At 28.6% G+C, this 14,935-nt stretch overlaps 1 protein-coding gene across 1 annotated transcript in view; it reads right to left on the reverse strand.

The window, feature by feature from the left end:
- The window catches only part of LOC135215402 (protein phosphatase 1 regulatory subunit 12A-like), a 166,495-nt gene that overhangs the window by 2,003 nt on the left and 149,557 nt on the right, over positions 1-14,935 (reverse strand). The window contains exons 14-18 of the mRNA XM_064250004.1: positions 11,004-11,228; positions 10,735-10,835; positions 9,661-9,851; positions 7,563-7,781; positions 5,990-6,183 (exon numbers count right to left, since the gene is read on the reverse strand). Coding sequence (XP_064106074.1) covers positions 5,990-6,183; positions 7,563-7,781; positions 9,661-9,851; positions 10,735-10,835; positions 11,004-11,228 — 930 coding nt within the window. The remainder of the gene's footprint in view (positions 1-5,989; positions 6,184-7,562; positions 7,782-9,660; positions 9,852-10,734; positions 10,836-11,003; positions 11,229-14,935) is intronic.

Raw genomic sequence — 14,935 nt, forward strand, 5'->3', positions numbered from 1 at the left:
TCATATTGTTGTCTTGGTTCTTGTGCTGATGATTGCTGCTGTCAAAATAATGTAGGGTAAGAGATGCAAAGCAGCACAATTTGTATTGCATTGAGTTGAAAATTTTAAAAATTGCTTTCTTACATGTTCTTTAGGTTGGTTTCAACCATTGTATCCAGGAAAAATCACGTTAGCTGGAGATGTCTGTTGTTTTCCTGCTCTGTTCACAATTTTCAAAGGATGGATATGGATTTTTAAAACTTTCTAAGACCTAATAAGGTGTTCTGAGAATATTTCAGCGTCCAGTTAAATCAGAGAGAAAAAGTTAAGGGAAAAATACTACACCAAAAGGTATTGCTCAAGATTGTTCCTAAACCGTATTGCTGGCTTTTAAATTCACTGCTCATTCCATCTTCAATGCAACCTCTTGTTATTGGGGTAACTATAGTAATTAAGAATAAAAAAAAAGCATTCCTCTGTGTACAAATACATCACCTTTTGTGCAGTGAAAAAATTGTGCAAAAAAAAAAAATGCAATTTGTTACTGGTGTTATTAATGTGTTCACATTCCCTTATAAAGACACAAGCTTTCCAGTGTTCAAGGCTTTGTCAAGCAGACGTTTCACACCCTGAGAGGTGGTTTTCTTGTTCTTACCTCCTTGAATAGAAATGGAGGAGGATATGTGTATGTATACATATTTTGATGTCTTTTTGTCTGTTTGCAGACTGAACATTATCTCTAGAGGTAATGGGGCCAATTTTACAAGAAATGGAAACTGCCAGTTAAATATAACATTCAATGAAAACAAGACTAAAGATCTAACTCAAAATAAAGAACAAAAGACTTATTTTTCAAAATTATTTTAGTCTTAAAGAGCTACAGGTAATTTATCTGAGATGTTAATCAACTACTGGTTCTGATATAAGATGAATATATGTTGGTATGCTTAGCATACAATGAAATGAAGCGCAAGGATAGTAATTTTTTCCAAGGCAATGCTACAGATATGGTTAGTTAAAAAGTATAATTAAATGTCAGGGTAAACTTGTATATCTAGCACACTGCTTTTCCACTAATTGAAAGTTACCCCATAGCAATTATTTGTGACATAGCACACAATTTTATAATGAATATTTGAGTGTTTTTAATATTGAGATATGCTTGGGATCACATGACGCTGATGTTGGTCAGGCTTCACCCTTGGCCGCCTCATTCCAAAAGGACAAAGTGTACTTCTTAAGCGCGGAGTCTCTGTTTTAAAAGATATAATTGATGCTGTACATTACAACTCTCAAGATATTTACATCAGTTTTGTATGAAATTTGAAATAGCACTGCTAAACACATTGCTAGAAGGCTGAAGTTTTAAACATGTGCCTCATCCCTTAAGATTTTCCAGGCATATCAAAGATGTAAAATCATGTTGCTAACTGATGTAACATAACAATACAAAAATTTTCAAGTCTGAAAGATAATTTTGATCTACTTTATTTGAAAATTTTGGACAATTATAACTGATATCCAGCATTTTTAAATTCAATAATTATCTAGAATTGTTAGAAACTCTTATATGTACAGGTAGTCCCCGGGTTACGACAGGGGTTCCGTTCTTGAGACGCGTTGTAAGCCAGAAAATCGTTAAAAATCCTAAGAAAACACTTTTAATGCTTTGGGTGCATTAAAAAATATATAAACTGCATTCTTATAGCATTTTCCATAAAAAAAAAAAACTTCAAATATTGATTATTTTGCATTGTTGGAGTCATTTCTTCTGCCAGATCAGCATTATAAGCATCGTAACCCTGAAACATGCGTTGTAAACCTGGAAATAATTTCTGATAAATATAATTGAAAAGCGTTGTAACCTCGGAACGTCGTAAGCCGAACCCGTCGTAAGCCCGGGACTGCCTGTACATTAATTATGGAATAATTATAAATTTCCTTAGTTTAGTATACAATACAATAGAAAACTAATTTAACACTTGTCTTCCAGGGCAAAGCTATTAGATCCACACCTCCATCTGAGCTAATAATATCAGAAGACAGAAATTAACAAACATTCCCGAAGATAATGGACAATCTTTAATCTAACATCCTGATCTGACTAAGGTCTGTCTGGTACCAGTGAACTACACGGATATTTCATTTAGTCTCGACAAGTATGCTCTTTGTTTTCTACCCATTTATAACTTCTCAACCATCCAACTTATTACCTGATATTAAGCCTATCTACCAAAGATCATATAAGGAGATCTTTTGTATTGTGTCCAAAATAACTTCTTATTCTTTTAGTTAACCAATCTCTTGCCACGATCAAGGATAACTACAATATTCCGGGTGTGGAGAGTTCTCTTAGAGGAACTTAACTCTCTGCTCTTCTTGGCATTATCCTGATCATGTCAATAGCAGAAGTTTGGCATTATCCTGATCATGTCAATAGCAGAAGTTACCTGGCTCAGTTACCAAGTAAAAATTGCAACACCAGGTCTAGCTTTTTAGGCAATTTTTACTCGGTAACAGAGTACAAGTTAATTTCAAATTTCAGGTCTATCTTTGTAAGTTGCCTATAGGGAGTAGTACCATCAATGCACCTTGTGGTGTACTTTGGGCATTACTTGAGTGTATTTGCAGCATCCCTTTGACTTTTTAGCCTTTTACATTATGTACATTCATTCTTGGTTCCTTTCTTCTCTGTTTTTGTTCAACCTCTTAACTATGATTCCTTGTTGCATTTGTGGCTTTTCCCCCAGATCCACCTTTTTAAATCTTCTTGATTTCGTGGATATCTCTTTCTTGCTGTCCAACCAGTACATTTCCTTCTTTTCACTGTCTTAAGTGGTGAAAGGCTTAAAAAAGCCAGCAGATTTCACAAGCCTATAAAGCATGGAATACCATGTATCCAGATCTTTGAGTTCTTTAACAAGCACATTCTGAGATAAACTGGACCAGAAATGTGTCACTGTATGACATTAAGCCTTTACTCACTTATCTAAACTTCATGTCAATATCAAGAAGTCCGGGTTCATCTTAAACTTGTCAGTAGTATATCAAAGTTATTCCTCCTGTTGAAAATATTAGAATTCAGATGGAGACATGGAAACTGGATCAAAGTGCTTTGCCACTGAGAAGATGACATACTTTCATACCAAATATTCTCTGTTTTCTGTATTTTGTAATATATTTGTGTAAATCAAGAAGGTGCTTTATAAAAGCCATGTTCCATTTTGCCGTTTTCTATACAGCACACCATGGTTAAACTAATTATACAGACTAATTTTGTAGCACAATGATAGCTTCTCAGATAAATTAAAAGGTAATAAGTGATTTTTATCAAGCTTTGCCCTTATACCTCTAGAAACATAAGCCTAAATAAATAAAATAAAATTTTAAGATTGAATTTTAACCAGAGAGTTTAAAAATATATAGGTAATTTTTATACAACAGAACTCATTGTTTAAATAAATTACATTGTACTCACACAAAATTAACTGCTTTTGCTATTTTTAGTGAATTTGAAGAACAGCGTTTTCCCATTTTAATTTGAACTGTCTTGTTTTCACAATTTAATTTGAACTTTCTTTTACACATTAATTACACTATACTAATTGTTGTAAAATATTCAATTGTTACTGGAAACTACAAGGCACTGAGAGTTTTGATTCTCGACTAACTGGTGTGCTAATGGTAAGAAACTGCTTAAGATAAATACATAAGTTTTTCTACTCTGATTTTTGAAATCTAGGCTAAAAGCATCTTGTGGGATCAAGTCATAGTTTTTTCAAAGGGGTAATGCTGCCCAGGTATCACAAACACTTAAAACATCTTAGGAATGTCTTTGAAGTGCATTTCATAAGTAATTACAAATGAGAAATACAGTTTATCTTATTCATAACCTGAGAGCCATCAGTTTTGTACCTTTAGCACAACCTTTTGACTAGTTTCTAAGAAAAAATTGCCTGCTATGTTTTCTTTACAGCAACATCAGATCAAATTAATATAAATACATACATTAGAAATTAAATTACTGTAGTACATTTTAATAAAAAAATTGTAGTTATTGAAATTATTCATAATGTGCAAACATTAGCTTCCATGCAAACCATTCTTCACTTCACAAATGCTGATAGAACTGCAGTAGCAGCAAACATGTTTCCGTGATACATAATACGTAACATTTGTTCATCTACAAAACAAACCCTTTGGTCTTAACATTAGGATAATCTTCTAGCACCAGCTGGAAATTTGGTAAAATTAATAAAAAAAAAAAAAAAAAAAAAACTTTTACGATCCACGGACTTGGCATCTGTACTTGCTCATGGGGTATTTTGTAATTTTTTTGTTATCTGGCTGGAATACATATGATGATAAGGTGTACGTTTAAAAGTGCTTGATCTTTGCATATTTGCTAGATTATAATAAAAAAAAAATTGATAAAACTTGACCCTATGAATTATTCTTGATATGTCAGAAATCTAATATATACATATATATATATATATTTTTTACAAAAACACCAAAATCTTTTTATAACAAAGAAAAATGTGCATAATATCACAGATGCCTTCTCTTGAGTGTTGTTAATACCTGTACACTACATCATGCTCTCCAGATACTGTTTCATAGAGCTATTAATACATCTTATATTTGTTTCAAGCTTTGAGAATGTTGTATCTTCACCTAATAAGGCACACCATTAATTTCATTAGGGTTTATTGACACGATGTTCTCCTAATAAGGCAAACCAGGAATTTCCTTAGCCTTTTTTTTATCACATTTTACATGCCAGTGAATATGGATTTTTACAAAGCAGATTCAGCAGTAAGATCTATGTAAGGTCACTGTGCCTAGTATGCAATAGTAATAGGAACTGCCACAGCAAGTTTTAAGTTATTTAAAAATCCAAATGAAGTGGCAAAAAAGAATTACCTTATGAAAATGATAAAACTGTTGAAAATTCTCTTTGGAGAAGTGAAGATCTTTTGAGAAGTGAAGAATGTATAGCAGGGAAGAGTTAATAAGCAGTTATGACTAAAAAATATTGCAAATAAAAGTTAATGGAAAATTTAACTCCTCACTTATATTTCTAAGCAATTAATCTCTTGTTTTACAGTTATTGCTGCATAATTGTATTAAACTGGATTAAGCACAAAGAATCACTAAGTAAAAAAAATTATGCAAGTACATAAAAAACTCTAGTTAGTTTTAAAGACGCAATTACACGTTTTAAAATAAAATAAAGCACTATGTGAAAGATTAATTCCAAATTGTCATATTAATTTGAAGTTTTAAGTAAATGGTATTTGTAAGTCCATGTAGTAGTCTGATGTTTGCACAAAGCATTTTATAAGCCATGCAATACACATGCAATATAACCAGACCATACAAAAGCTAACTTTGGAACAAGATTGTCATCCTTTATATTGTTGTTGTTGTGACCTCAGTCAGTAATTAACTACTATATGAAAATATATATATAGGACAACTACAAGTACAAATTCCAATGTTCAAACTGTCTGAATAGCAGTAAGATTAAACTGTCAAAGTTCAGTAGAATGTCATAACATTGTATGAAAACTTTGCCTTTGTGTTAAAAATGAATATGAATAGCAGAAAAGATTAAACTGTCCAAACTTAGAAGACTGTCATGAGAACATTGTTTTAAGGTTTTAATTTTGTGGTTACACTGTTCATAATGTATCTTATATGAGTGCTTTAAAGGCTACTCAAATAGTTGAAAAGGTAGAGGAAATTATTAGCATATGAAATTATTTTAAAATGGCCTAATCATTTTTGTCAGCGCAAAATCGATCATTACCTAATAAAAACACTGAAGTTGCTAATTAAATACAAAGTTATCCAAAAACTTTAAGCAACACGTTTTTCTACAGTTTCTCTTGATTGCCTTTTCATATAAAAAAATAACAACATGAATTGTTTTGTCAACTCAAGAAATTCCTTTCAAATCAGTGTAGCAAATACATAGTCCAACACTAAATGCCACTGATCTTACCTGAAGCTCCACGGTGAGAGGTTTTTTGGGATCATAATTCCTTAGACCTATGGGTTCAGATAGCCTACTTGGGGCACTACTACCACCAGGTGGTCCCGGCGAACCACCAAGAGATGTACCTCCCCCATTTGTGTTGGTAGTGCCTGCTATTCTCGGTAAAGAAAAGTTTTTCTTGCGTGCGTTGCGATGTCCAACTGCAAGTAAAATAAAACAAGATATTAATTCCTTCCTAAATATTTTAGCAATGTTTTTTGACTAAAAAATGGAGATTTGCTCATGAACTGATGACAATATGACACATTGCCTATAAAAAGATACAACATATGGTTCAACAGATTTCGAAAGAATATCTGATATATGCAGTACTATAATAAAAAAATTGAAAGTAAGCAACTTCAAGAATTGGGAAAGCCACAGTCTATAAACCGAGCATTGATGCAACAAAAGTTATATACAATTCTCAACCAGAAAAGTTTAAGAATATTCCCTAGTTGCAGTAGCAGTGTTTATAGGTACAGGAAGCCAATCAAGTCCCAAATACAAATGAAGAACATACTCACAAAAGAAAGAACAACTGAAAATTCTAGTCAGTATCCATATGGGTCAAGCTTAGTCAATTTAATTAGAGATCTTTAAAGTATATCTATGACTGCAAAACACTAAATAGGCAGATTAATAATATCCCACATTCTAAAGGACTGCCGAGAAAAGTAAAACCGTACATACAATTCTTGAGCAAGTAGAGAAGGAATTAGTAACAAAACCTGAAAGTGATTCAAAGAAAACACCTGGGGAACAGTTAAGTGCTATTACCAGTTATGAAAGACCACAGAAAGTGAGGTTCAACCATACTTAAGGGTCCATGAGACAATTTGCATAGCAACATTACTTCCTCCAGTTTGGCAGACAAAGATCTGTGATTCTAGGAACAATCACGAATGCCAATACTACATAAATATGCATATGATTAATGAGGCAGTCATGAAACAAATATAAAATGAATGGGTACCAAAAAATACTGTATGTATGAGTGAAAGTTTGTGAAATTAGTGACTGGACAGTAATGCATTATGACAAATATGCTATAAGGGATAATGAATGGCTACACAATCACTAGTCATTACTACAATGCCTCAAACGAAGGTTTTCTAAGCAAATAGTGGTGCAATCTAATCAGCTGACATGAGCATGAAATTCATTTCGTGTTGCAATGGAGAATTTAAGATGAATATAGCTTTGGTATTTTTCCTTATTCACTTTTTGAAATTTGAATGTCTTGACTCTGGAATACCTGCTGGATCACAGTTAACAATATGATAGCTTAGATCAATCTAACACCAACCTGCCATCATAATGTCTGTATGGTCAACAGACAAAAACCAAATTAAGTATGTATGTTTTAACTATTAAAAAGTAAGGATACTGTAGTTCATGATTAACGTATGCATTGAACCCTATAGTTTTTACCATTACTTATATCTGAATTAAATTTAACAAAACTTATGCTTTCTGATTTCACAAATAACATCTAGAAAAAGGATTGAAAAATAAATGAATCCAAAAACTGACTTACGGTAAGCAGCACAAGGAATCCCTGTGTACGCATGAGCAGCATGATGACATCTGTGAGTTGTGTGATTGCACTCATAAGGATCTCTAGGAGTCATCAAAGGATCAGGTAGTTCAAGAATTTCTGCTCTTCTTATGGCACGACTAAGCTTCTCCACATCATCTGATGGGCGGAAGGTTGGGATCTTGGTGCCCTGGGAACTCTGCAGGAACCTCAGTTGGTCTGTCAAGAAAATGAGAATGTTTGTCAATGGAATTTTTAAGAGCTTCTTTACAAAGAAATTTGCATTACTTCAGACAAACTATTCATCAGTTACCTAAAGCAGGATGGCAGTCCCATAACCAATGCTCCTAAACTCTGACACAGTTCCTTAACCTCTGCAACATGATTTTTGTCAGTCTTAAGTTAAACTTATTTTCTACCTTTCATTTGCTGATTTTATTAGTAATTTAGGGCTCACGAAATCCCTCGTTTTCATTTTGTCCAGCGTGATTGAGGAGAGCATCTGTGCACTTTTTTGCGGTAGCTATTTTACCCAAGATATCATATTTAATTGCTTCATTGAAGTGATGACTGTATAATCATGTCCTGAAACTCAGGTTGAGCCTATCTTTGTATCCTAGCCTTTCAGTTTGGAATGTAATTTCCTATGCTAGAGGTACCCTCACTCACTCTTAAGGGCAGTAGGAAAGTAATTAAAGGTCACAGGATGCCCAAGGCATTCTGGGAACTACAATGCCCTGTGACTAGATACACATGCCAATAGTCCCTGGATCACACAAGTTTTTTTTTTATTAATTCTACCGGTTGTCCAGCTGGCACTAGTATATATCCTAATGTTAAGACCTCAGGTTTGTTAGTTATGAAAAATACAAATTGATTAAAAATTTGTCATGTTTGTCCCAAAGATGTATTGGACATTCTTATCAGACAACAAAAGCAGCTTAGTATGAAGAAAATGCCTTTCACATTTCTTTGTTATTTATCTAAAGTAGCATGATTTTATAGATTTTATATCGCATGTTTTTTATACTATTTTTAATTCTCTCTGGACCTACAACATTTTTATAAAAAGATGTACTAATGCATTTTACTCAAATATTTGAGTTTGTGTGATACATTAGATAATGAGGGACAGAAAACTGAAGAAAAATGCTGAATAGAATATAAAGAAAAAGTATCAGCAAAGTGCTCTGTGGTGGTTAAGCCTTGTAGAGAAAATGGAAATAGTACAAAATGTATAATATGCAGAAGTTTGGAGGATGATTGGTAATAACAGATATTAGAAAAAAAGCCTTAATATCATAAAGTAGTACACGAATTCATATGTGCCAGAAATGAATGAGGCTGTATATGAAAAGGATGTAGCTTGACATGGCTGCGAGGCTGTAGATTTTCAACATATAAGTTTATCCTGTATTCAGCAAGTATAATATGAATGTGATGGTGATTGCTGTATTAGCTTTTTCATTCAGAAACCTTCTTACATTGATTAGAGATCGTGCACAGAGCACTGGGCTGTTAAATTAATTACGAACGTCTTGTTAGTATTGAAAATAAATATTGTACATTAACTATCTGCTATGCAATATAAGAATCTTCTGCTTAAAAAATCATTCAATTTTATCTGAGTGTCTTAGTGGATTACTTTTGTAATGAACATCTAATTACTGGATGCCTGATCTTTTTTTCAGTGAAATGTGATATTGAGCACAATAACAATGATCACTTTGAAAATGTTACAGCAGACCTCTGCCTCTCTATGAAACATAATACACATTATTCATGAAAAATTCTCCTTTTCATGCTATGTGTTTTTCACTGAGAAATATTCACTAATTACTGTATTTTCATGAAATCTCCATGACTTGAAATGCACTTTTTGTGATAAACTATTGAAATACTCAGCTATAAGGATTTTTAGAGTTTTTCTTTCTGTTTGAACTATCAAAATAGGACGTTCTAAGCATTTTTAGGGGGGTTGTTTTAAGTATTTGCAAATTTTACCTATTCACAGGAGGTTGTGGTACACTTACTGTGTAAGTAATATGTTGATGTGCAAAAAGTAATGACTCGTGTATTAGATACTGAAAAAACTAACCATAAAGATATTTTTCATAACTTTGAAAATTAAAGGGACCAGAATAGCCCCTTAACCCCAATGAGTTCCCATCCTTCATATTCGTGTCGACCATTCTTTTTATCAATACATGTTCGTTGGCTCTTGTGTTACGTATCTGAAGTCTTTTCAAATCCAAAAGCTGTTGGAAAAGTCGTCTTTCCAGCGCATATCTGGAAAAAAAGAAAGAAAAAAAAAGCATTTTGTCCTTGAAAAATTGTTTGTCCAGAATCAAATTTAATCAAAGCCTTAAAGTGTAGTATTCATTTGGACAAAAAAATATTCAGAGCCATATTGAATTGTTACTCTTTTATCACTGAAGTTCAATAACTTCCCAATATTATTTTGAAAGGTTGAGTACCCAAATTAAAAAATTTCCATAAAATTATTGTCAAGATACTATATCTTTATTACTGTGCAAGATTCTAGTAAAAAAATTAAAAGACAAACTGGGAAAAATGAAATGGAAAATGGGATGGTTAATGAATCCCATCTCTAACAAACACAAAATAGCATCACAGTAAAGGAAATTGAGAACTATGTACAATTTCAAGGAAATAGCTATAGTCTGACTAATTATACTTTCTTTCCCAGAAATGTAAAAGAGCAGCAGGCAAAAATGTGTGTAATCTTCAGTGTATTAAAAAAAAAAAGGACTGAAGTAATGTACTATAACATGGAACATCAGATATCGTCACCTAGCCTTAACTGTGAACTTGCATAACTTAACAAATTAAGGAGGCCCAGTAAGTACACAATATAATTTTTATTTTCTGTTCTTCTTAAGCAATTTTCATTAAGCAGTCCCAGGTTAAAGGCGGGGGTTCCATTCCCGGCTGAGCGCCACTAACTGAAAATTGGTGATAATAGATTGTACTAATAACCTTCACGACACCACTGTTAAGCGGAGATTGGGGCTGCCGTTAACCGGAGAGCGGCGGTGCTGCTAACCGGATATACGCACCACTAACTGGAGATTATATTTACGAAATAATAAAATTAAGCAAATAAACCAAATAATACATGAAAAACTTGACGTATCTCGAAATAACGTACTTTCGCATGGTAGTCTGCATTGCCTGTGTGATAGACATCTCCGTGGAAGCATTCGTTGGTTTCTTGGCTTTTCTTCTTAAACTGGATTCCATTGTCTCCACCTTCAGGAAAAACAAGCACAATAAAGACAGTGTGTCAGAAGCTTGAGCTAAACATCATATTTATCAGACTTCATATAAATTTGATTTAACCATTTTGTGAAACCTCTAAGAATATTCGAAGTCTTGGAGATAGGCTAAACTGAATATTTTAAGGTATTTCCAGCATACCTTCCTCGGCCCACCGCTCATGGCTCCTGATCTCGTCTGGCCTTTCCTGACGCCTGCTCGTCTGTGTGTAGAAATACCCAGTTTTCGAAGGGCATCTTCGTCTTCCTCATCTATGTCTCCCATGTCCTCCGAGTCCCCACCTCCTTCGTCAGCTTCGTCGGATGCACGAGAATTAGGGGTGTGTCGATTTCTCGAGTCCCGCTTTCTTCTGGATGGCTTGTCATCCTAAAAACAATTATATCGGTTACTCACATATTTGTGCATATACAAAGACTAACATACCTGTAAAATTAAATTTCCTTTGAATTCCATTACAGAAATGTGTTCCTTATCTTGATTTTTTTTTTTTTTCGTCAGATAACTATTTTGTATTTGATGGATCAAAAATGCACCACGATTATTTTTATTGGCACGAACTTCTACGGGCTGCTCTATGAGCAAGATTCTGTGCTGGCTTAAGGCCAGCTTAATCTCGAACAACAACAACATTGGCACAAATATATTCATGAAATTGGCAATTTGTGTGTGTGTGTGTGTGTGTGAATGACCCTAACAATCACGTACTAATGAATTTATACTTTGTCTGCTGTCAATACAAAGCCTGGGACAATTGTTGGCTTGACTAAATAACATTAGCTCATTAAAGGATTTGATCGTTATCGTATTATTATTCAGCACAGAAACAAGAAAAATTGTCTGCAGGTTTTTAGGTTATCTATATGAAGATAACATGGTAAAGAAAATTACCACTATATTACATCGTAATACATAATCTGTCCATCTGTTCCACGAAAGATAACGTTAATGTCTTCTAGTTTTTTTAAACACTAAACTTTTTGTATATTACAAAAATATGTTATCACTTCAAACTAATTTTAGATAAATTTTTTTTGAAAAAACCTTTATTTAAGTTTATCCCCCCCCATACATAGATAAATTAATAATAAATAAATTATAAAAATATAAACTATATTATATAAAATATAATAAATAAATATAATAATTAAATTATATTATATATAAATTAATATTAAATATAATATAAAGATATATAAAATAAATTAAATTATTATATTATATATAATATATAAATATAAATATTATATTATTATTGGCTATTATATATATATATATATCTATATATATATATATATATATATATAAATATATATATATATATATATATTTATAATATCTATATATATATATATATCCATATAATAAATAAATATAACATATATATAAAATATCTGAAATAGGACGGAAAGCGTTGGATTCCTTGTCTATCATTCCCGTGGTATTCGCTTATTTATGAAGTCACGTGCATCTACTGGTATTTTTTTAGCATATATATATATATAAATATACAATATATATATATATATATATATATATATTATATACATATATATATATATATATATATATATATATATACATATATATATATATATATTATATTATAATATATTATATATATTATATATAATATATTTTTATATATATAATATAATATATATATATATATAAATAATAAAATATATACATATATATATATATATATATAAATTATATATAATATCAATTATATATATATTAATATAATATAATATTAAAATAATATACAATATATAAATAAATATATATTTATATATTATATTATAATATATAAATAATATAATATAAATAATATAACCCTATAATATAATAATAAATATATACAACCAATTATATAAATATAACATACATATAATATATATTATATATTAATATAATACATAATATATATATATCTATATATATATATATGTATATATATGATGTATTATATTAAATAATATATAGAGATATATAGTATATTATAAATTATATATATATATATATTATTATATCTTTATATATGTATATATATATATTATAATTATATATATTAGATATAATTATATATTCATTAATATCTAATATATTAAAAAAAAAATAATAATATATATATATAATATTATATAATAATATAAATATAAGACCTATATAATAAATATATACATATATATAAACATTATCTGAATAAAGACGAAAGCGCTTGGATTCCTTTCGTCTATCCATTTCCCGTGGTATTCGCTTATTTTATTGAATTCCACCGGGTGCATCTACTGTGATTTTTTTAAGCATATATATATATATAAATTATAAATAAACATACCTAATATAATATTAATTCTATATTAATATATATATATATACATATATATTATATATATAATAGTTAAATATATTACATATATATTATATACTATATATATATATAGATATATATATTATATATATATAATATATATTTATATATATATATATATTTATGTATATATACTATAATATAAATATATAGATATATCTTATATATATTATTATAATATAATATTATTTATATCATTATATATATATTATATATAATAATATAATATAATACATTAAATATATAAAATTATATACCTATATATATAGATATATATATAATATATATATATATATAAATATAGACATATATATATAATATAATATATACATACGTATATATAAATATATACATACATATATTAATATAAATATATATATATATAATACTATTCTATATATTAAATATATAATATATATATATATATGTATATATATATATAATATATATATGGTATATAATATAATATAATATGTAAACATTAAATATATATTATATATATATATATACATATATATATAATATATATACATAAATATATATTATATATACATATTATATATCTAGATATATTAAAATATATATACCAATATATATAATATACCTATATATATATATATGTATATAATATATACATATATTATATAATAATATCTATACATATATTATATATATACATATATATAATATAATATATATATGTATACATATATATATATATACATATATGTAAAATATATATAATTATAATAATATATATATATATACATAAATAATATCTATATATATATAAGATATATATATTATATACATATATATATATATAAATATATTATATCTATATATATATATATATATATATATATATATACAATATATGTATATACTAATATAACATATAATATATATAGTACTTATCTATATATATATACCTGTTATAAATAATAATTATATATATATATATAATATAATATTATAATAATATACATATATATATATATATATACATAATATATATATAAATAAATATATAATCTATCCTCCATATATACTCTATCTATATCTCATCCATCTAATACCTATATATATCTAACATATCTATATCTTACTATAATCTATTATACCTATAATCTCGAAACTATCTCTATATATATCATAACTATATATATATATTAACTATATCCCTATATATATATAATACATATCTTTATCTATACATATCTAATATCTACATATATTCTATACAATATATATACTCATAACTATATATATATATATATGATATCCTCTAATTATCTATAATATAATATATAACTATTATTATATATATATATATATACAAATATATATACATCTATAATATATAATATTATTATATAAATATTCTATACCACTATATATATATAATATATCTACATATATAGACACATCATATATTATCCTCTATATAATCTAAATACATATACTATAGTATAATATGAATTTAAATATTAGAGTATATTATCTATAAAAATATATAATTATAATAAAAGATATATATATATATCTATAAATATATATAAATAGTATGTAACGATAATATATATATATATATATAGAATATATTATCATATAAGATAAATTATATTATATATAAATATAGAGTAAATATCTATCTAATATCTGTATATTATATATATAAATTATTTATATATATATA

This window comes from Macrobrachium nipponense, chromosome 5 (genome assembly GCF_015104395.2).
Source record: "Macrobrachium nipponense isolate FS-2020 chromosome 5, ASM1510439v2, whole genome shotgun sequence".
Lineage (NCBI taxonomy): Eukaryota > Metazoa > Arthropoda > Malacostraca > Decapoda > Palaemonidae > Macrobrachium > Macrobrachium nipponense.